This window comes from Danio rerio, chromosome 11 (assembly GCF_052040795.2).
Source record: "Danio rerio strain M-AB ecotype USA chromosome 11, GRCz13ab, whole genome shotgun sequence".
NCBI lineage: Eukaryota > Metazoa > Chordata > Actinopteri > Cypriniformes > Danionidae > Danio > Danio rerio.
The window spans coordinates 2869504-2891572 of record NC_141031.1 but is presented as its reverse complement, the minus strand read 5'-3'; the positions used below and the strand labels follow the sequence as shown (position 1 = coordinate 2891572).

The 22069-nt window shown below is 38.3% G+C and overlaps 2 protein-coding genes and 1 long non-coding RNA gene across 54 annotated transcripts in view; 1 reads left to right on the top strand and 2 right to left on the bottom strand.

Moving 5' to 3' along the window:
* Window positions 1–551: 551 nt before the first annotated feature.
* LOC141376507 (uncharacterized) lies at window positions 552–11729 on the bottom strand. The gene is made up of 4 exons (XR_015502221.1): window positions 11314–11729; window positions 9590–10028; window positions 7487–7654; window positions 552–1425 (listed from the first exon to the last, which is right to left on the bottom strand). It is a non-coding gene; the product is annotated as an uncharacterized LOC141376507 (long non-coding RNA).
* lhfpl5a (LHFPL tetraspan subfamily member 5a) lies at window positions 7549–18396 on the top strand. Of its 2 annotated transcripts, XM_087273097.1 has the most exons (4): window positions 7549–7732; window positions 9491–10031; window positions 13463–13699; window positions 16716–18396. In XM_087273097.1, the coding sequence occupies exons 2-4, from the start codon at window positions 9620–9622 to the stop codon at window positions 16724–16726; spliced, it is 660 nt and encodes a 219-aa protein (XP_087129223.1). In that variant the 5' UTR covers window positions 7549–7732; window positions 9491–9619; the 3' UTR covers window positions 16727–18396. The 2 variants fall into 2 exon arrangements, with proteins under 2 accessions (XP_087129223.1, XP_087129224.1); XM_087273098.1 differs by lacking the exons at window positions 7549–7732; window positions 9491–10031 and adding an exon at window positions 11737–11905 and having other exon boundaries at window positions 16716–17830.
* The window catches only part of srpk1b (SRSF protein kinase 1b), a 66170-nt gene continuing 62021 nt past the window's right edge, over window positions 17921–22069 (bottom strand). For 6 of the 51 annotated variants that reach the window (XR_015502119.1, XR_015502143.1, XR_015502136.1 and 3 more), the window contains 4 exons: window positions 20109–20849; window positions 19083–19309; window positions 18677–19016; window positions 17921–18608 (listed from right to left, as the gene is read on the bottom strand). Coding sequence is in view for 7 of the 51 variants with exons in the window: in NM_001080669.3 (NP_001074138.3) it covers window positions 20665–20849 (185 nt within the window). In the remaining 44 variants the exon portion in view is untranslated. 51 annotated transcript variants of the gene reach the window in all.

The following is a 22069-nucleotide window of genomic DNA, read 5'->3' as shown; positions in this document are numbered from 1 at the left end:
GGGTTCTCGAGATCTACTCGAGTTTAAACTCCCCTCTCGCCCTGCAACGGGAGGGAGCTCCGGGCTCGAGGATCTTTTGAGCTCGGGGCTCTCTCCCGGGACAGCATGCCAAACTAGCTTATTACCAATCATCAGCTAAGTGTGAACTCTTGAAAGTCCTTCTGATAATATATTAAGACCTCGTCGACCAGTATCAAACCTTCAACTTAATAAATAGTTGTTAATAAACAGTTGTAGTTAAATAAATCAATGGAGCACAACCATGCAACAGAAGCTCGGAGGAACCAAAGCTTGAAAGATTAAAATTACACGGTTGTTTTCAGCAACAGGCTTCAGCCACTGTTTAAACTCGTCTTTCTCCAACCAGAAGTACGCAAATAACATTTTCCCATTGTGCCGTCTGTTTCGCTCTGTGGTTTCGCTACATGTGGAGAGCGTCACATCACCTTCCTGCATTTGTCGCAAATTACATGACATCACCCTGACGGAGGAGCTTGGCCAGATGCACTATGGCCCGAACCAATCACATAGATCAAGTACGCCGCTGTTAATATTAGGAGGAAAATACATATATTTATCGGGTGTTTTATAGAGTTAAACACTTTGAACAAAATTTAAGACCTTGTAAAAACATGATTAATACTTTTTAAAACCTTTTCACAGCCTTAATTTTCTCTTAATTGATTTAGCAACTTTTTAATACTTTTTAAAACCCCACGGACACCCTGCAAACACGTTCTAGATGCCATTTATTAAACTCAAGTTAATGAACTGATTCTTTGACTGTATTAGACTTGTCATGATAATGAATTTCGATACTGAAATAAAAAACAGCAATTTTCCCTCTAACATTTAAGCGCTGTTGAATGCGAAGGATGCCACAGTGGTGCAGTGGGTAGCGCTGTCGCCTCAAAGCAAGAAGGTCGCTGGTTCGAGCCTCGGCTGGGTCATTCGGCATTTCTGTGTGGAGTTTGTTTTTTAGGTACATTTTGTACCTTGCTTCCAATACGGTTCAAAAAAAGCAGAGGCCGTGCAGAGCCCATGACAACAATAAAGGCTTTTGTGCAGTCTATCATTCAGAACATCCACAAAGAGGCTGCAGTGTGAAAAGACAAAGCTCATTTCCACCTGAGGGCGAAACACATCATGGGATGAGCATCTGTCTGCGGCCACATGAGAACACGACTCTCCTTATGATCTCTGCTCACACCTGATTTAATAATAGACATCAGCAGTCTGCATCTCGGGAAAATGCGACCCAAAAACACGCGGGGTTAAATGGCTGCAGAATACGGCTGCTGAAGTGCAGCGCTCATTACTGTAAGTACATCTGACTGGAGGACACCAGCTGTCTGGGTGGACCGCTGAATGACATGAAATCGCCGGGATGGATGTGCGTCTCAGTGGTGTTGCACTTTTAATCTGCTAAGAAATGTTTTAAAGGGACAGCTATTAATTAAAAAATCATTTTTCTCTCAATCTTCACTTGTTTCACACCTTTATGAGTTGATTTATTCTGTTGAACACAAAAGAGGTTATGTTGAAAAATGCTGGAAACCTGTAACCATTAATTTCCATAGTATTTGTTTTACCTACTATGTAATGTGCTATGTTTTTTAACATTCTCCAAAATAGATTTTGTGTGTTCAGCAGAAAAAAGAACCTCATAAACAACTGGAACCACTCAAAGGAGAGTAAATATCTAGTCGATAACATTTTTTAGGGTGAATTAAGCCTTTAATAGGAATATGACACAGCAAAAATGCAGCAATGTATAGAACTATCATTCATATATTTTTCTTTTCCATTCATTAACGTAGTCCCGCTGACGTTTATGGAGACCGCAAATTATGTAGCTGGAGGTTTGATGGCTGCATTTAATATTTTTAAGTGAATGCTATGGGGTGGTATGACGCCGTTTCTGTTAGCGCTTACTGGCTGACCGTTTTCCTCCGTGTGGAGGACTTTCCCACGGCGACCAGTTTGTCCAGTTAGCTCATAGTGTATGTCGGCCATAGACTGTAAAATATATGAACGTAGTATCCGTGACGTCACCCATAGGTTTCTAAAGAGCGCAAAAGAAGTCACAAGTAGGCGCGTCATCACACCCACGGCGGGATACCAAACAAGGGCAAAGAGGCGGAGAGTGGGCGGAGCTACAGACACCTGCTGGCATTTAGCTTGGACCTGGCTCAGACACACTTTGCTTTGGGAGAAACGCTTAATACTTTATCACCTGTGACTCGCTTGTGTTCTGACCACTTGTGCTTGGTTGTACACTATATCAATAAAGTGTTTAGTCTTTTAAAAACACTCCTGTAATACATTGAGCCACTAAACATTGTTCTTAAGACGTTTTTTAACAGAAGGAAAATGCAAATTACTTCCAAATTTCTGTCAATCATTCAGTCTGTGTTAGTTAATGTAAGACTATTGATGAAATCCAGCATAACACTGTATGACAACGCTTCAGATGACTGTTCTAGAGCCTACAGCTAATCAATTTGTCAGATTCTGGAGTGCATTACAGCTCTAAATATAAATATAAAAGATAAATGATCTTAAATAAAACAAATACATGTATAGAGATGGTATATAAGTATATAATTTTACTCACATGGGAAACGAAGGCCATGTGAATGGTTTGTGAGCACAATTAAGTGCACTTAGCATGCCATGCCATCTAATAAATGTAGGAAACAAGCAAAAAAGGCAGTTGACTGTGTAAAGCCACACAAAACAACACAGAAATACGATGAATATGCTGAGTTCAGTCGCTAATCTGCAGGATTCAGCTGAGGTGACGTGACGGCGACCAACGAGACCTAGCTGTCACTCAAGTGGCCACGCCCTTAATTATGCAAACTTAATATAACTTAATATAAAGGAAACGGATGAGTTATAAAAAAATTCACCCCCCTCACAGTTGTCATGAAGGGTAATATTAGCTGTATTAACCAAAATCTTTTTTTGTACCAGGCTGTAAACACCGTTTTTTCTGCTGTAAAGTTGGCCATTCTAACAGTGGGCTCAATTGAAATTTGCTCTATTTTGGAGCGGGAGGTTGCCGCTTGATGTCGGCGGACTTGAGACGATGAGAGGAGTTGACAACGACGACCGGGTTCAAGTCCGGGGAAGAGTGGTTCCAGAAATCAGGTAAGACAAAAACAGAATCCAAAAAAATTAAATGATCGAGTGAACAACAGGGTGAGCATGTGGTAAAACGTGGTAAAAATCAGACGAGGGCTTTTCTTTTTCTGGACGTCTTTTGTAAACCATCGGTTGGGTTTAGGGGAAGTAAGCGAGTGGGCGGGTCAAAGTGTAAAAGTGGTTGGGTTTAGGGAAGAAGGAGGGTGGGGGAGTTGATTGGCCGGTCGGGCTGTCAATCATTCAGTCGGTCGACAGCCGTCTCTGGTGGGTTTACGTGAGAACAGGGCAAGCACGAGACTTTTGAGATGCGAAAAATCGCACACTCATGGATTCATAAAAACAAAAACCTCCCGGGACGTATTTTGCCGTCTCCAGAAACGTCCATAGGACTACGTTTTCAGAATGAGCCTGGGTTGGAAAAGAAACAACATCATGACCCATAGCGTTCGTTTCAAAGACTACTGCTGGCTACATAATTCACGATCTCCAGAAATGTACATAGGTGTACATTTTCAGAATGAGCCTGTGTTGCAGCTATCCCTTTTAAAGCATTGTAATGTAAACGATCTAATACTCTCTTTATTATAATAAAAGAGATAAACTGGCGGATAATGGGTCTGACAGATCAATCTTTTCATACATCATTTGGTCAAACATTAATAAGCAGATCTTTGTTGGATGTTTTGTGGTTCCAAAACATCCCGGAGGACAATCACATTACCATTGTTCATACATCATAAGCAGTCACTTCTCGTTAGGAAGCTTTCTGTACTACTGGTGTCCTTATAAGCTGTAATTCATCAATGCTTTCACTCATCTGACACTAAAACTAAAACACACAAAGCTTCTCTGCTCTGCTAAATGCTATCATGGGCAGCAGATGGCACGTTTTCGGCCGTCTCTTGACGTGCGTCTGGCGGCTATTCATGACAAAGCCAGTGGGACGGTTGAATTGGGCAGATGAGCTCTTCATTGATTTCCTCATTCAGTCCCAGGGGGGCCGCTGTATTGTGCTATTGTCCCCTGCACCTCCGATTTATATATTTTAATCAAGAATTATTGTGCAATTATGCAGCAGAGGGGCAGGTGACGGGGATGGTGACATTATTCCCTCCTAAATGTCAATGTTATTTGTCCCTTTTAAAAAAATGACTTTGCACCAATTGTTAAATCTGACAGGGTGATTAGCTGTTTGCACTTATGATTTCACAGACAGGCTAGTCTGATTTTTGCTATATGCTAAAGTGGAACGTTAATAAATTTCTTGGGTCACACTTTACATTAAGGTTTCATTGGTTGTTTACTATCATGCATTAAGTATAAAGGATACTTGTACAGCATTTATTTATCAAAGTTTAACATTCACCAATGCAATAATAGCATCTAAACTCATGCTTGTTAATGTAAGTTAATATGAACTAACAATGAACAGCTGTATTTTCATTAACTAACATGAACAAATAAAGCAATAGATGTATTGTTCATGGTTTGATCATGTTAGTAAATGCTTCAACTAATATAACCTTATTGTATAGTGTTACCGCATTCTGTCTGCTCTCTGAGCACTTGATTTGACAGTAATTGAATAATTGGCCGGTTATTAAAGCCACCAGTGATTAAAGAGAATCTGAAAAGGCCAGTCCGGTTATAAAGCGTGTTTCTTAATATCACAGCGCCTCCTGCTGGCGGAAGCACCCTACTGACTGCCACTGAACTCTGAAGCCTCCAGTAGTGCCAAACCCTTCTCAAAGACACTTTTATAGTAAGATAAAAAGGGAGGGGTAAAAGTATGACCTGCTTACTAATGATACATGCAGACAATCTAAGATTAAACCTTTTATGTCTCTTTTATTGTCATATCTATCTGTCTGTCTATCTATCTATCTATCTATCTATCTATCTATCTATCTATCTATCTATCTATCTATCTATCTGTCTGTCTGTCTGTCTGTCTGTCTGTCTGTCTGTCTATTTATCTCTGTCTATCTATCTATCTATCTATCTATCTATCTATCTATCTATCTATCTATCTATCTATCTATCTATCTATCTATCTATCTATCTATCTATCTATCTATCTATCTGTCTATCTATCTGTCTATCTATCTATCTATCTATCTGTCTATCTGTCTGTCTGTCTGTCTGTCTATTTATCTCTATCTATCTATCTATCTATCTATCTATCTATCTATCTATCTATCTATCTATCTATCTATCTATCTATCTATCTATCTATCTATCTATCTGTCTGTCTGTCTGTCTGTCTGTCTGTCTGTCTGTCTGTCTGTCTGTCTGTCTGTCTGTCTGTCTGTCTATTTATCTCTATCTATCTATCTATCTATCTATCTATCTATCTATCTATCTATCTATCTATCTATCTATCTATCTGTCTATCTGTCTGTCTGTCTGTCTGTCTGTCTATTTATCTCTGTCTATCTATCTATCTATCTATCTATCTATCTATCTATCTATCTATCTATCTATCTATCTATCTATCTATCTATCTATCTATCTATCTGTCTGTCTGTCTGTCTGTCCGTCCGTCTGTCCGTCTATTTATCTCTGTCTATCTATCTATCTATCTATCTTTCTATCTATCTATCTATCTATCTATCTATCTATCTATCTATCTATCTATCTATCTATCTATCTATCTATCTATCTATCTATCTATCTATCTATCTATCTATCTATCTGTCTGTCTGTCTGTCTGTCTGTCTGTCTGTCTGTCTATTTATCTCTATCTATCTATCTATCTATCTATCTATCTATCTATCTATCTATCTATCTATCTATCTATCTATCTATCTATCTATCTATCTATCTATCTATCTATCTGTCTATCTGTCTGTCTGTCTGTCTGTCTGTCTATTTATCTCTGTCTATCTATCTATCTATCTATCTATCTATCTATCTATCTATCTATCTATCTATCTATCTATCTATCTATCTATCTATCTATCTATCTATCTGTCTGTCTGTCTGTCTGTCCGTCCGTCTGTCCGTCTATTTATCTCTGTCTATCTATCTATCTATCTATCTTTCTATCTATCTATCTATCTATCTATCTATCTATCTATCTATCTATCTATCTATCTATCTATCTATCTATCTATCTATCTGTCTGTCTGTCTGTCTGTCTGTCTGTCTGTCTGTCTGTCTGTCTGTCTGTCTATTTATCTCTATCTATCTATCTATCTATCTATCTATCTATCTATCTATCTATCTATCTATCTATCTATCTATCTATCTATCTATCTATCTGTCTGTCTGTCTGTCTGTCTGTCTGTCTGTCTGTCTGTCTGTCTGTCTGTCTGTCTGTCTATTTATCTCTGTCTATCTATCTATCTGTCTATCTATCTATCTATCTATCTATCTATCTATCTATCTATCTATCTATCTATCTATCTATCTATCTATCTATCTATCTATCTATCTATCTATCTATCTGTCTGTCTGTCTGTCTGTCTGTCTGTCTGTCTGTCTGTCTGTCTGTCTGTCTGTCTGTCTGTCTATTTATCTCTATCTATCTATCTATCTATCTATCTATCTATCTATTTATCTATCTATCTATCTATCTATCTATCTATCTATCTATCTATCTATCTATCTATCTATCTATCTATCTGTCTGTCTGTCTGTCTGTCTGTCTATTTATCTCTGTCTATCTATCTATCTGTCTATCTATCTATCTATCTATCTATCTATCTATCTATCTATCTATCTATCTATCTATCTATCTATCTATCTATCTATCTATCTATCTATCTATCTATCTATCTATCTATCTATCTGTCTGTCTGTCTGTCTGTCTGTCTGTCTGTCTGTCTGTCTGTCTATCTGTCTGTCTGTCTGTCTGTCTGTCTGTCTGTCTGTCTGCCTATCTATCTATCTATCTATCTGTCTGTCTGTCTGTCTGTCTGTCTGTCTGTCCGTCTGTTTCTGCATATGTATGTGTGTGTGTGTGTGTGTGTGTGTGTGTGTGTGTGTCTGTTTATTTGTGTGTGTTTTTGTGTGTGTGTCCATCTGTTTCTATGTCTGTGTCTGTTTGTGTGTGTCTGTCCATCTATCTTTATGTCCATCTGTTGTTTTCTCTGTGCGTGTGTTTCAATCTTTTCATTTGTCTTAATGCCTGTGTGTGTCTCTGACTGTCCTTTTGTTTCTGTGTGTGTGTCCGTGTCTCTATCTGTTAATCTGCCTTTACATGTGTGTGTACGTCTGTTTCTATGTTTCTGTCTGTGTGTGTGTCTATCTGTCTTTATATGTGTGTGTCCATCTGTTTCTGTGTCAGTCTTACTGTCTATAAGTCAGTCTGTGAGTGTATGATGATCATTACCTCTCAGTGACTGACAGCCAGAGTCGCAGTGAGAGTGTAACTGTACTCCTCCATTAATTAATAATCTCCTGATCTCAGAGCAGCAGCACAGCGCGTCTGAAGACTCACACACTTCTAAACTCTCTCTTCAGCCACATCTGATGGAGGAAACAGCGGACAACTGCTGTCCTGCAGAAGGAGACACGGATCACTACAGTAATTCAGAGCAGAATTATTCAGAAAGAAGACACTTCTCATCAATATTGGGTAAGTTAAATATCTAATTAATTACTACTTACTCTATTACTATTGTAATTAATATACATTTGAGCAATATCACATGAGCAGCAGTGCGATATGGCTGTATATCAGCACTGGTGGGAGGCGTGCATTGCTTAGTGTCCCATGTGCGCCATGGGTCACGCCGATCAAGTTTAAACCAGGCTTAATGCTTGCCAATCTCCGAAATTAAAAATACTTAAAACCGCCCAGATAGCAAAGAATTCTGGCCAAGATTTGGCATAAATCTGGCTCAGCAGGCATTTATCCGGCACTGGCATACAGCATGTGCCAGCATGTGAGGTGGCAACATCTTTAAAGTGGCACAGGATACCTGAGCCAGATGTAAAATGTAGAATTTGGCCCAGTAGTTAAAAAATGTTATGTGGGCCATGTAACCCACATTTATAATGCATATAATGCAGAAACAGAAAAAAATTGTAAGTAATCAGGTCGCTTCGAGAAAAAGCATGCCCATTGCATGCCTAAAGTGCAATGATTTATGGGTTTTTTAATTTCACTGCAGTCCAGACACCAACATATGTGGCCCAGTTCAGGCTCATTTATCGGCAGGGCCAGACGGAATCTGCGGACGTTTTTTGCTATTTCTGCAGAGAATTTTGGTAAAAATCAGCAGATTTCTGCTGAATTATTTTGGAGGTATCATAACTAAAACCTTAATATGTTAAATAAAAAGTAATAAATTACTGAATAAAAACTGAATAAATTCAGATTTACACATTTACTCAAGTAAATACACAATATTAATGATGGGCTAAAAATCTGCAGAAATCTGTGGAAAATCTGCGCAATTCTGCGCGCACAGATTCCGTTCGGGCCTAGTTATGGGTTATTAACTTAGTTGAGACTTGGCCCAGATATGGTCCGTGTTTGACCATTGTCTGTAAGCTAGACTTGGTCCAGACATGTACCATAATTCAATGCAGAATGTGGGCCAAGCAAAAGCTGAATATGTTGGCCAGAGATATTTTGCTATGTGGGAGGCACTATCCTTATAAATAAACTGCATAGTTATAATCTAAACAACTACAACTACGCATCAAATGTACATTATGTTGTCCAACAGCTGCAATATTTGTCAAACTGTAGTGAGTTCATTGATCTGCTGTCACTCTATATGGGTGGAGTAATACACAAGGGTGAAGAGGCTGCACTAGTGCTGTTATTGCAGAATATTGCACGGCTATCAGCCAATTAGATTCGAGAACCAGACAGAACTGTTGTAAAAATATACATGCATTATAATATAAGTTATGAGTAGGCCCACACGGAATCTGCGCGCGCAGAATTCCGCAGATTTTCCGCAGATTTTCCGCAGAATTCTTCAGATTTTTAGCCCATTATTAATTCTGTTTATTTACTTGAGTAAATGTGTAAATCTGAATTTATTCAGTTTTTATTCAGTAATTTATTACTTTTTATTTAATATATTACGGTTTTAGTTATGATACTCCACTGGATACTCCCAAAGTAATTCCGCAGAAATCCGCAGATTTTTACCCAAATTCTCCGCAGAAATAGCAAAAAACGTCCGCAGATTCCGTCTGGCCCTAGTTATGAGTTATATAAGTATATAACCCTGCGTCTTTGAATTGATGTATATCGAAAGAGTGTATTACAAGTAACTAATTCAAATGAAAATGAATCCCTTTACTTTTTACTTGTAACTAATTACACCCAACACTGCTTATCGTCACCTCTCGCTTTAATTTTTACATCAAACAGTGCATAGACTCAAGGAGGACATCCGGCAGAATTAATCACAGCAATCAAGACACGACAACAAAAGCGTTTCTAACATCAGCACATTAATTGAACACTCACCTCCGGGGTGGACCATCATCTCCAGCAAACATGGCGAAAATGCTATCTGCCCAAGAGGCTGCCAAGATCTACCACACAAACTACGTGAGGAACGCGCGGGCCGTCGGCGTCCTGTGGACCATCTTCACCATCTGCTTCGCCATCATCGGTATGGTGGTCTTCATCCAGCCCTACTGGATCGGAGACAGCGTGGACACCCCCCAGTCTGGATACTTTGGCCTGTTCCACTACTGCATTGGGAATCCCATCACTGGAGAGCTGGTCTGTAAAGGCAGTGCTCTGGATTTCGGATCCATCCCTTCGGGCGCCTTCAAAACCGCCATGTTCTTCGTTGGCATCTCTTTGCTGCTGATCGTGGGCACCATTGTCTGCTTCAGTCTGTTCTTCTTCTGCAACTCGGGCAGTGTTTATAAAATCTGCGCGTGGATGCAGTTGGCAGCTGGTGAGTAAAAATATGTTTCGTGAAAGTTTCCAGAACTTACTAACTATAAAAGGAATAATGTACATATAGCCGGTTAATCAATATATGGCAATACATGCAAATTACATACCATTATTTTTGTACACAAACACACACACATATATATATATATATATTTAATCCATTGTAATGACATAAATGCATGTTTAAATATAGCTATAATTGTGTAAACATATGCAATGGGCTGCACAGCTAGTGTTTTTCAACCAACAACCAACAACTTCCGTTGAGAGGTTTATGTGGTTACTTTCAATTTCGTTTTGAAAATAAAGATTATCGTTTTCGAAAATAAGATTCGTTTTACAGAATCGATGTTGTAATGCAATAAAAATACAATCAGTTAAACGATTTAAGCATTTATTTTGTTGGTTCAAGCGTAAAATGAGGTGAAGGACTGTGTAAACACCATCAGCAGCAGCAGGCTAGTGCAGAAACGCCATTGAAAATACTGAGGTAAAGTAAATTTCCATATTTTAAAGACATGGCGCAGAAAAATTTAATGCAGTGCGTCTTGTCCAGTCTGAGACCCTCTTTACATTGTAAATCAATCAGGCAGCAAAGAGCACTAATTTTCAAAGAAATCAATCTTAAATGTGGCGATTTTGTAATGGAGCGACAGTTCACCAGAAGCGCTTGGGCTGGCTGAAAATTAAATGTTCATGTGCACATAGGCTACCCCATTCCAAGGTTTAAAAAAATCCATATAAATGACCATTTTTGTTATATTTTGAAATATATGTTGCATATATTTTAGCTATACAATATGTGAAATCCAAACATGAACTTAGAAGTCATTTATGTAATGTGCATATATTTACATAAATCAGATTTATACACGTGTTCTTGCTGAATAAAGCTTTATAAGCAAACTGAAGGGCTTTATCCTGTGAAAACAACCGCCTAGATCAGGGGTGTCAAACTCAATTCCTGGAAGGCCGAAGCCCTGCACAGTTTAGTTCCAACCCTGCTCCAACACACTTACCTGTAGGTTTCAAACAAGCCTGAAGGACTCAATTAGCTTGATCAGGTGTGTTTAATTAGGGTTGGAACTAAACTGTGCAGAGCTGCGGCCCTTTTGGAACTGAGTTTGACACCTGTGGCCTAGATGATATTATCCTGCTAATTGCACTACTTACCAGCAGTTAGACACAACACTGATTTATGATGAAATAATTCACTTACTTACATTAAATGTTAGCTTACATAAAGAAAAACGGCAGATTGCAGTACACACAAAACTTACTGTTCAGTCACAAGATGGCGCCGTCCAAACAGCTAACGGTAAAGTCTAGATGGGATACAGCTAAGGATAAACGTCAATATTTTGTGACACTGTATAACTACTTTTAAATTAATGTAAGGGGTAGCGTTGGCCGTCAAAGTAATACAATATATATATGGTTAATAGTTTAAATATTAAATATATTTTGTATTTTGGCAGTATTACTCATATTTTAGCCTAATGAGTAATACTCCGTAGTATACTTTTACCCAGATAGCAAAATACACTAGGGCCAGTTCCGGTTAGATTCATAGTATACATTACTATGATGGTTGGTTTTTGGGGGAATGTGCGACGTTAATAAAGTACAATTAACGGATAATTTAATAAATAATATAAATAATTTTCTTAAGCTTTCGGCCGCAACTTTTAGCAACAACCGTCACCAACGGTTAAGGATTTTATTCAAAGTATCCGGATGTGTGCCTGGGTTACCAGTTTCAGTGGTTGCTATTGGATAATTACATGCTTTAAAATGCGCGAGTGACCAATCAGAATCAAGTACTCCACAGAACCATGTGATAAAACGAATATTAATATTCAACCTAAAATGGTAGGAACGTATTACAAATGAAGATATTTTTTAATCAAAGCTGAGCGCTTCTTATTTCATAAGTCCTCCTGAAAGTCTATTCCCTCAAGATTCTTGATACACTTTGAAATGTTAAAGAGATTTAACTAAATAAGTCCATGTGAATGAAGGTTATGATCTGTTTAATACTTCTAAAGAGACATGATCGCTTTATAATTTGGTCTTTTATTCTGATGTTTGAGTGAATATACTGTCAGGGAGTCCGCAGGACAAATCTCTTTTAAATTAATATTATGTAGTAATTATTATTATACATTATTATTAATATTGAATGTGAGTAAATGTTAATAGAATTTTTATTTTTGGTTAAATCATAGGCTAACTTGTTAAAAGAAAATCAAAATAGTTTAAAACTTAAAATAATGAATGTACAGTAAATATGAAAATAGCTACATTTATTTGTGGGTTTTATTAATGTTTCCGTTAAATATCCTGACAAGTTGTGTGTTTAAAGGATAACAAAAAAAATTACTGTGACTATATTAATGTGGTAATTATTAATACTTTAAGTAATAATTAGGAAAGCAAATTAGATTTGTCTACTCCACCATTTTTACTTTCTAATTAAACATGTTTTGGGGGCATAACGGTGGCTCAGTGATTAGCACTGTCGGCTCACAGCAAGAAGGTTGCTAGTTTGAGCCCCAGCTGTACCAGTTGGCATTTCTGTGTGGAGTTGGCACGTTCTCCCTGTGTTGGCGTGGGTTTCCTCCAGGTGTTCCCACAGTCCAAGCACATGCACTATAGGGGAATTGATTAACTAAATTGTCCGAAGTGTACAATTGTGTGAATATGAGAGTGTTTGGGTGTTTCCCAGCACTGGGTTGCGGCCGGAAGGGCATCTGCTGTGTAAAACACATACTGGATAAGTTGGCGGTTCATTCCTCTGTGGCAAAGAATAAATGGACTAAGCTGAAGGACAATTAATGAATGAATATTTTCTTATTAAATAATAATGCCGATGCCTCAGAACTCAAAACGTTCGTCAAGTTTTATTACATTTTTGAGGCTGAACAGGGAAATAATCAGCTACTATCAGTTCTGAATTAAATGAGGTGAACTGAGGCCTTCAGCACTCTTTATAGTTTCTGATTTTACCCTGCTTTAAGAGCGGGATGTAACAAATTGTGCCGTGTTGTGAAATGCAATGCTTTTTTACATCTTGTCTTATCATGGAGAACACTCTCTTCTCATCATTTACACAATGCATTTGCAACAAACACTCATTAAGTGTGAAAGTGAGAGTGTGTGCGTGTAAAACAATCCTCACAGCAGCACCAGCTGCCCTGCACACACTCTATTGTCATATGAATAATACATGATGAGTTAAGTGTGGCTGAAGTTGCCAGGCAACACCTCCAATGCAAAGTATTTCAGGAAGCCAAGAGTATTTCTGACATTGATAAAAGGGACACTGCGCTGCTTCTGTCACGTTTCTCCTCCAGCCAGCGTTTCTCAGGGTGGGTTCTAACTTCAGAGACTCCAACATTAAGTATTGAGTGTGTTTTTCATCTCCAGCGACGTGCATGGTCATCGGCTGTATGATCTATCCAGACGGCTGGGACTCAGAGGAGGTGAAGCGGATGTGTGGTCAGCGGACAGACAAATACACGCTGGGCAACTGTACGGTGCGCTGGGCTTACATCCTGGCCATCATCAGCATCATGGATTCCCTCACATTATCCTTCCTGGCCTTTGTGTTGGGCAACCGGCAGGACAAACTGCTGCCAGAGGACTTCCAGGAGGAGAAGAAAGGTATGAATACCCTGCTGAAAAATCCAGCTTAAAGGCTGGGTGGCTGGTTTTAGCTGGTTGGCCAGGCTGGTTTTAGAGGGGTCACTTCCAGGCTGGTTTCCAGCCATTTCCAACTTGGTCTTAGCTGGTCAGTCTGGGAGATGACCAGCTAAAACCAGCTAGACCAGCCTAGCCAAGCTGGGAGTCCAGCCAAAACCAACTATATCCAGCTTAAACCAGGCTGGTCAAGCTTTCTGTAAACAGAGGACATCGCCGTTCATTCATTTAATGCCTTAAAGGGATAGTTCACCCAAAAGTCGCTATTATTACAGACGAAACATGACAGAAATGTAAATACAGCCATTCAGAAGCACAGAATAGTGCACTCACTGCACTCCAACCAAATGGTCAAGTTTATAATCTAATTATTACATATAAAAACTCTTTAATATTATTAAATGTAGATGCTGAATCACTGATATGTGTTGGTTTGCACTAGGGGTGTCACTCGATCAAAATTTATGCTCAATTTTGATTATCGAATCAAAAAATAGAATGGTCGATGCTGCCACGCCCCCATGTCACGTCAGCTTGGCTTGCCAAACGGGAAAAAACAGGCTTGTTGAAGTGCTTGTTAAACTGCAGAAGCAGGAGACCCGTCGACAGAACTTAAACCCTCTCCTCTTTCAATGAAGTCGCCGGTGTGGAAGCATTTTGGATTTCCAGTGAGTTATGTTGACAACGTTCGTGTTGTCGACAAAAACAGTTTTGCAAGCTCTGCTATGTACGTATTACTTACGGTTCGTCCGATAGACAACACCGGCATCGCGATCCTCCGCCCGCCCCCGTTGCAAATCCGCTCGCGAAAAGTACACACTCAGGCCCTGTTTACACTGTCTTTGTTTTTAAATGGCATTTTAGAACGACAACGATCTGACATCCACAGTGGCGTGTAGCATTTCTGAGCAGCCCTCCTTCCTCTCTACCTCTGAAAACGCACATCACGTGACCACACAGACACAGACGCACACACAGCCATGCGCTCGAGACAGCAGGTCCAGGCAGTCAGAGGACTGCTTCAATCATTCACTCACTTGTACTTAGTCATTTTATTGAACACCTCAGATACTGTTGGCTGGTTCCTGTTGGTTGTGCCTCTTTTTTACCGACGCCATTATAACGACACAGATCACTGCCTATTCACGAGTCTCGCAGAAAAAGTGATTGACAGGTGGTAATTATGTGTGTATCTTGCCTTTATTCATTTACTGTATGATTTGTTTATGGGTAAAACAAAGACCATGCAGGTCAGGTAGTTTAAACGGTAGGCTACAAATAATTAATTGGTCATTAATTAATTATTCATAATCGAAAATCGAATCGAATCGTGCCTTTAGAATCGAAAATGTAATGGAATCGAGGATTTGGAGGATCGTGACACCCTTAGTTTGCACTGAGTCACGGCTCTAAAGTTCAGTTTTAAACAGTTTATTTTACTTTTAGGATCTGAGATGAACTATCTGCTGCTGTTTTCAGTAGTACCGCAATAAATGTCATGTAAAATGGCGTCCAAACTCAAATTATTAGCATTTAGCACTGAATAAAGCACATGAGCTGTACCTGAGCTGAGCATAGTTTCTCCTGCTGTTCACCTGTGAGAAATAGAAGCCGATTCTACAATGTAAAATTCAGGTGTTAATTAGGACAAATATGGAGAATATTCCTTCCATCGTGTGCTGTTTTATTAAAAACACGGCCATACCTGCCAACACTACCATTTTTCCCGGGAGTCTCCCGTATTTCAGACCCATCGGCCGACTTTGGTGTAGTATCTGATCGCAGCAGTCGGCTGAAACCCGCTGCATTGTGCAGTACTTACTCGGTTGTTGACTGTGTAATTCAGACACCTCACCCCCAACACCAAGGCACCCCCCTCCCACCCTCGTTCTCCCAGATTTTCAGAGACAAATGTAGGCAGGTATGAACACGACTTAAGTCAGCCTTTACGCTCGATCACTCCTGTGGTTGTCAACAATCTGGCAACCTAAGCTTGCGTGTGTTTTGAACCAGGGGTGCAATACCAAGTTCAACCACTGGGTGTCAAACTTACTGCATTTTTCCGAAAACAATGAAACTCAAATGTTTGAAACCACTCGAATGAATACATTTTTATTTTGGGGCGAACAGTCCTTTTATATGAGAGAATTTAAGAAGTTGTTCATCTCATTTCCTATTTATTTTTATTTTTTGCAAACAATATTCGCAACAGAGTATGCCTCTCCCAATTCTAACTTGCTTCGTTTAATTCTGAATATAGATCTCACAGTTCTGACTTTTATTTGAGTAATTCTGTTTCCATCTTGACGTTTTGCCTTTCTAAATTCACATCTTGCACTCGTTTATATTAAATTATTCGTATAAATTTTTATATAAAAGATAAAATAACAAAAATGATTGCGGGTTTCGATATGTAGACCTTTTTTGTATGTTTACATCTCACAATTGCGATTCTTCTATTGTTGTAGTGTGTATGTCCCACTGCTCTGTCTTATCTTGTATTTCTGAGTTTATATCTCACAGTTGTTATGAAAAAAGGCAGAATTGTGAGATGTAAACAGTTGTAAGAAGAAAAAGAAATGAGAGATGTAAACATACAGTTGTAAAGAAAAATTAAAAGCAGAATTCTAAGTGTACATCTCACGTTTATAACTTTTTTTCTTACAACTGTTTACATCTCATGTTTCTAACTTTTCCCTTACAAGTGTGAGCTGTAAGGAATGTCCAAAGTTGTAACTACAGCATGCTAATTAGATGTAAAATCATTTATTATTGCTCTTTACTATGACCATGGAAGTTCTCTGTTGTCACATAATTCAAGCTTGACTTTTTTAGCCATTGTAAATGTGTATATTTGCATGCACCTCTCATTAATACTCACAATAACAGCAAAACACTAATAATCATTCCACATACGATGCTGTGAATGTTGCTGAGAAACTCCTTCAGCTTTTTTTTTTTGCTTGTTTTTTGTTTTCAGAGGAAGCATGAAGATCCCTGCACATCCTCAGACTCAATGGACTCTGGCTTAATGCGAACGCATTCACTTTCTGAAGATCTCCGCAATAAACCTTTAAACATGGTATTTTATCTGTTGAAGTAATTGCCATTGTGAGGTTATGTGCTATTGCTAATATGTATATTTTCCTCATTTTGAGATTTTTTTCTTCAGAGGGTTTGTTAAAAGGTCATTTTGGAGTCAAATAAATTTGTTAAATGTTTATTATGGCATAACACTTGATGATGAGCACAATTCCCATGATTCCACACCCTCAACATTACATACTGCACCTTTGAAAATAAATCTTAGAGAATCTAGAAGGGATACAGCTGCAGACACTCACCTCAAAATGGGATTATTTTGTGACTGTACAATAATGAATAACTCTACATTACTGTGAGGGTCAGGTTTGAATAAACTACAATTTAATGGGTAATTGAATAAATAAAATGAATAATACTTGGTTATATTACTGTTTTTAAATGACTGTGATGGTTCAGTTTAATAAAACACAATTAATATGTCATTTGCTATTTCCCAGTACTGGGTTGAAACTGAAAGGGCATCAGCTGAGTAAAACATAGGCTGGAATAGTTAGCGGTTCATTCTGCAGTGGTGACCTCTGAAATGAAGGAAAATAAATGTAATTTAATAAATAATATAAATAATTATTGCTAACTTCTTTCCACAGCTGTATCCCCTCTTGCAACAACCCACTCGATGACCATATACTCCATTCACTTTCATGCAAACTCTTAAAGGGATAGTTCACCCGAACATGAAAATTACCCAATAATTTATTCTCCTTCATTAGGTTTTAAACCTTTATGAGTTTCTTTTTTTTCTGCTGAACACAAAAAAAAGATATTTAGAAAAATTCTGGCACACATTGACTTCCATAGTAGAAAAAAAGTTACTATGGAAGTCAATGGATGCCAACTACCAGCATCCTTCAAAATATCTTCTCGTGTTCAATAGAAGAAACTCAAAAAGAGGTGAAAAAACGATGGCAATATTGTAATTTTTGGGTGAACCATCCATTTAAACACTAAAAATAAAAGATCAACAGGTTACAATTTTGCTAATAGTTTTTTTTAACGTTTTCATTAAACTGAAATCAACATGCAACAAGCTTTCGACATGAATCGCAGCTCCACAAATCCTATGAAAAGTGCCGAACACCATTTGTGATTTCAAAAACTTTATTTTGAAGTTACTACAGAAACAGTTGTAGTTCAGCGCTGAACAATCAAAAGCGGAGAGACATTCATGAAAAAAACCGAGAGCAGATGATGTTTCAGTAAAAGCTGAAATGCAAACCGCCGCGTCAAAAAGAGAAAGCAAAGTTCAGTTAAACTGCAACAGAGCACTTCATCCACAGACTAACTCCTAATGCTCAAAGCAATGCTGTGGTGAAAACGAGAAAGCTCCAAAAGTTGCACAGATCATCGCGAATTCATTTCAAGGCATCTCCGAATCAGTGATTCTCAAACGTTTACCTTAAGCCAGTCATTCATAGCAAAACTGTACACAAAGAATGGGACTGGAGACTGTACAACACTGATCGCGTGAGGAAACCAACTCTTTGGTATGAGTATGTACAACATTTGAACATTTCGATTTTAAGACTTTGTAATGAAAATAACCTCGAGATCAAAACTCTTCTCTGGCATTCACATAATAAACATCAGTATTACTTATACAACGAGTTATGCTAAACATGATAGTTCGTTACAGATTTTTGAGAAGTATTAAAGGAGCACTCCACCTTTTTTTCAAAATAAATTTTCATTTACACCTCCCCTTGATTTAGACTGTTGAGTTTTAGCATTTTTGAATCCATTTAGCCATTTTCCGAGTCTGGAGAGAGCACTTTTAGCTTAGCTTAGCATAGATCATTGAATCGGATTAGACCATTAGCATCCCACTCAAAAAAGCACTTTTAGCTTAGCTTAGCATAAATCATTGAATCTGATTAGACCATTAGCATCTCACTCAAAAAAGCACTTTTAGCTTAGCTTAGCATAGATTACTGAATCTGGTTAGACCATTAGTCCTGGAGGGCCGGTGTCCTGCAGATTTTAGCACCAACTTGCTTCTAAACTCCTGCACGGATGTTTCTACAAAGCCTAGTAACAGCTTGATTAGCTAGCCTAGGTGTGTCTGATTAGGGTTAGAACTTAACTTTGCAGAACATCGGCCCTCCAGGACCAAGTTTGGACACTCCTGCCATTGATCATAGAATCGGATTAGACCATTGGCATCTCACAAAAAAAAGCACTTTTAGCTTAGCTTAGCATAAATCATTGAATCGAATTAGACCATTAGCATCTCACAAAAAAGCACTTTTTACCTTAGCATAAATCATTGAATCGAATTAGACCATTAGCATCTCACTAAAAAAGCACTTATAGCTTAGCATAGATCATTGAATCGGATTAGACCATTAGCATCCCACTCAAAAAAGCACTTATAGCTTAGCTTAGCATAGATCATTGAATCGGATTAGACCATTAGCATCTCATTTAAAAAAAAAAGCACTTTTAGTTCAGCATAGATCAGGGGTGTCCAAACTTGGTCCTGGAGGTCCGGTGTCCTGCAGATTTTAGCAGCAACTTGTTTCTAAACTCCTGTACGGATGTTTCTAAAAAGCCTAGCAACAGCTTGATCAGCTAGCCCAGGTGTGTCTGATTAGGGTTAGAGCTTAACTTTGCAGAACATTGGCTCTCCAAGACCAAGTTTGGACACTCCTGGCATAGATCATTGAATCGGATTAGACCATTAGCATCTCACAAATAAAGCACTTTTAGCTTAGCATAAATCATTGAATTAGATTAGACCATTAGCATCTCAAAAATTCAAAAAGTGTTAAGGTAGTTTTCTTATTTAAAGCTTGACTCTTCTGAAGTTACATTTTGTACTAAGACAGACACAAATGGAAAGGTTGCTGTTTTCAAGGCAGGTATGGCCAGGAACTGTACTCTTATTCTGGCAAAATAATTAAGAAACCCTGTTGCTGTACCATGTCTGCAGCAGGCGCAATGATATTACTCAGTGCCTGAATATTGTTTGTAAATCGCACAGCAGAAAAATTTCTGAATTATTTCACCAGAATGAGTCTTTTTTTTGAGTGAGTGAGTGAGTGAGTGAGATGCTAATGGTCTAATCTGATTCAATGATCTATGCTAAGCTAAACTAAAAGTGCTTCTTTTATGAGATGCTAATGGTCTAATCTGGTTCAATGACCTATGCTAAGCTAAGCTAAAAGTACTCCCGCCAGGACCGGAGATTGCCTGAATGTATTCAAAAATGCTAAATCTCAACTAATTACTTCTAGGGGAGTCGTCATATTAACCTATTTTCAAAATAAACTTGTGTTCCTTTAACTCTGTTTGCCCTTTGTGGTGAAATGATGAGTTTCTCCTGCACTCACATTCAAAATGAAGCTTACAAAAGACACAACTTCAAGAATGTCCATCTCACGTTCCCTTCGTTGATGTAAAACCATTCAGCTGAGATATGAAAAAGCAAGTTGCGATTAACAATCGTTTATTAATACGGTGAAGAAACACTACAATCAGCTACCGAGTCCGAGTTACTGGCGGACATTGACTAAAAAACGGTCACGGTCAGTGAAACTGGAGCAAATCCAGCCTTCTAAAAGAGAAATCAATCCAGAAGTGTCTCGAAGCATCCCTGTGATATGATGGAAATTGATAGAAAAGTGATTGTTAGATAAATGTTTAAGAGCACGAGACACGGAAATGTCGGTACACCTAAATTATAGTAAAAAAAAGAAATGGATTGAGATCAGATCTGCTGTTATCGGCTCCTCAGACAGAAGGGTCTGTCAGTGTGATAGTTCATGAGTTCAGAGAAGTGCATGAGAGTGTGTGTGTGTGTGTGTAGGTGTGTGTGATTTTGACCACTAGGAGTTGATCCAGGAATGACGGAGGCACTCGGCGGCCGTGGCTCTTTTCTCTGGGATGAGATCCAACATCGGCAGGAGGAAGTCGGAGAAATTCTGTGCTTCCTCTCGGTGCCACTCGTACTTTTCCACCAGGACGTCCTGTAAACCCCACGGTTTCAGTTTGGTGATGTGCCTTAGGTCACCTAGCACAACACACAAAAATTATTATTATTATTATTTTAAATATCTCCCAATTAAAATTTATATCAGGCAGGGTAACTTGATTCAGCACAGGCCTTCGAATGCTAATGTCTAATTATTATTTATAAGACTGAGTTTTCTTATCCTATGAAAATACAAAATAAACTAGATATTAAAGTTTGAGGAAAAACTTTATGGTGGCTTGAGATAGCCCGTTGGTAATTTATTTAGTTTGGAAAAAGTATAAAAATTGACTAAAAGAATGTTTAAGATCCCTGCGGTCAACAATGTAACCACTGTAAAAACTAAAACAAGTCAGTCTAGCATGAATTAGCATGTTGGTAGCATGTTTCTAGCATGTTGTTAGCATGATTCTAGCATGAATTAGCATGATATTAACATGATTCTAGCATGAACTAGCATGTAACTAGCATGATTCTAGCATGAATTAACATATTAGCATGATTCTAGCTTGAATTAGCATGCTCTTAGCATGATTCCAACATGCATTAGCATGATATTAGCATGATTCTAACATAAAAAATAGCATGTTGTTAGCATGATTCTATAATGAAGTAACATGTTAGCATGACTCTGGCAAGAATTAGCATGTTGTTAGCATGTTTCTATAATGAGTTAGCATGTTGTTAGCATGATTCTAGCATGAATTAGCATGATATTAACATGATTCTAGCATGAACTAGCATGTAACTAGCATGATTCTAGCATGAATTAACATATTAGCATGATTCTAGCTTGAATTAGCATGCTCTTAGCATGATTCCAACATGCATTAGCATGATATTAGCATGATTCTAACATAAAAAATAGCATGTTGTTAGCATGATTCTAGCATGAATTAGCATAATAGCATGATTCTAGCATGAATTAGCATGATTCTCGCATGAATTAGCATGCTGTTAGCATGTTTCTAGCATGAATCAGCTTGTTCCTAGCATGAATTAGCACATGCTAGCATGTCATTGGCATGTTTCTAGCAAGATTAGCATGTCAGTAGCATGTTAAAACTACAAGCATGTGTTAGAACAGCTAGTCATAGTCTATTGACCAGTTGCTTGGGTGCTAAAATTGGTTGCTAGGGAGTGGCTAGTAAGTGTAAAGGTCATCAGTGATTGGCTGCTGGCTAGTCTAGAGTTAAATGAGGCCAGACTCTAGTCTGTAGGACAGTCTGGTGCAGAGTTATGAGCTCACAAAGGTTGAT

Coding starts and splice junctions, on each gene's coding strand:
- lhfpl5a (XM_087273097.1), top strand. CDS start 9,620: ATGGCGAAAATGCTATCTGCCCAAGAGGCTGCCAAGATCTACCACACA. Junction 10,032..13,462: donor GTGGATGCAGTTGGCAGCTG/GTGAGTAAAAAT, acceptor TTTCATCTCCAG/CGACGTGCATGGTCATCGGC.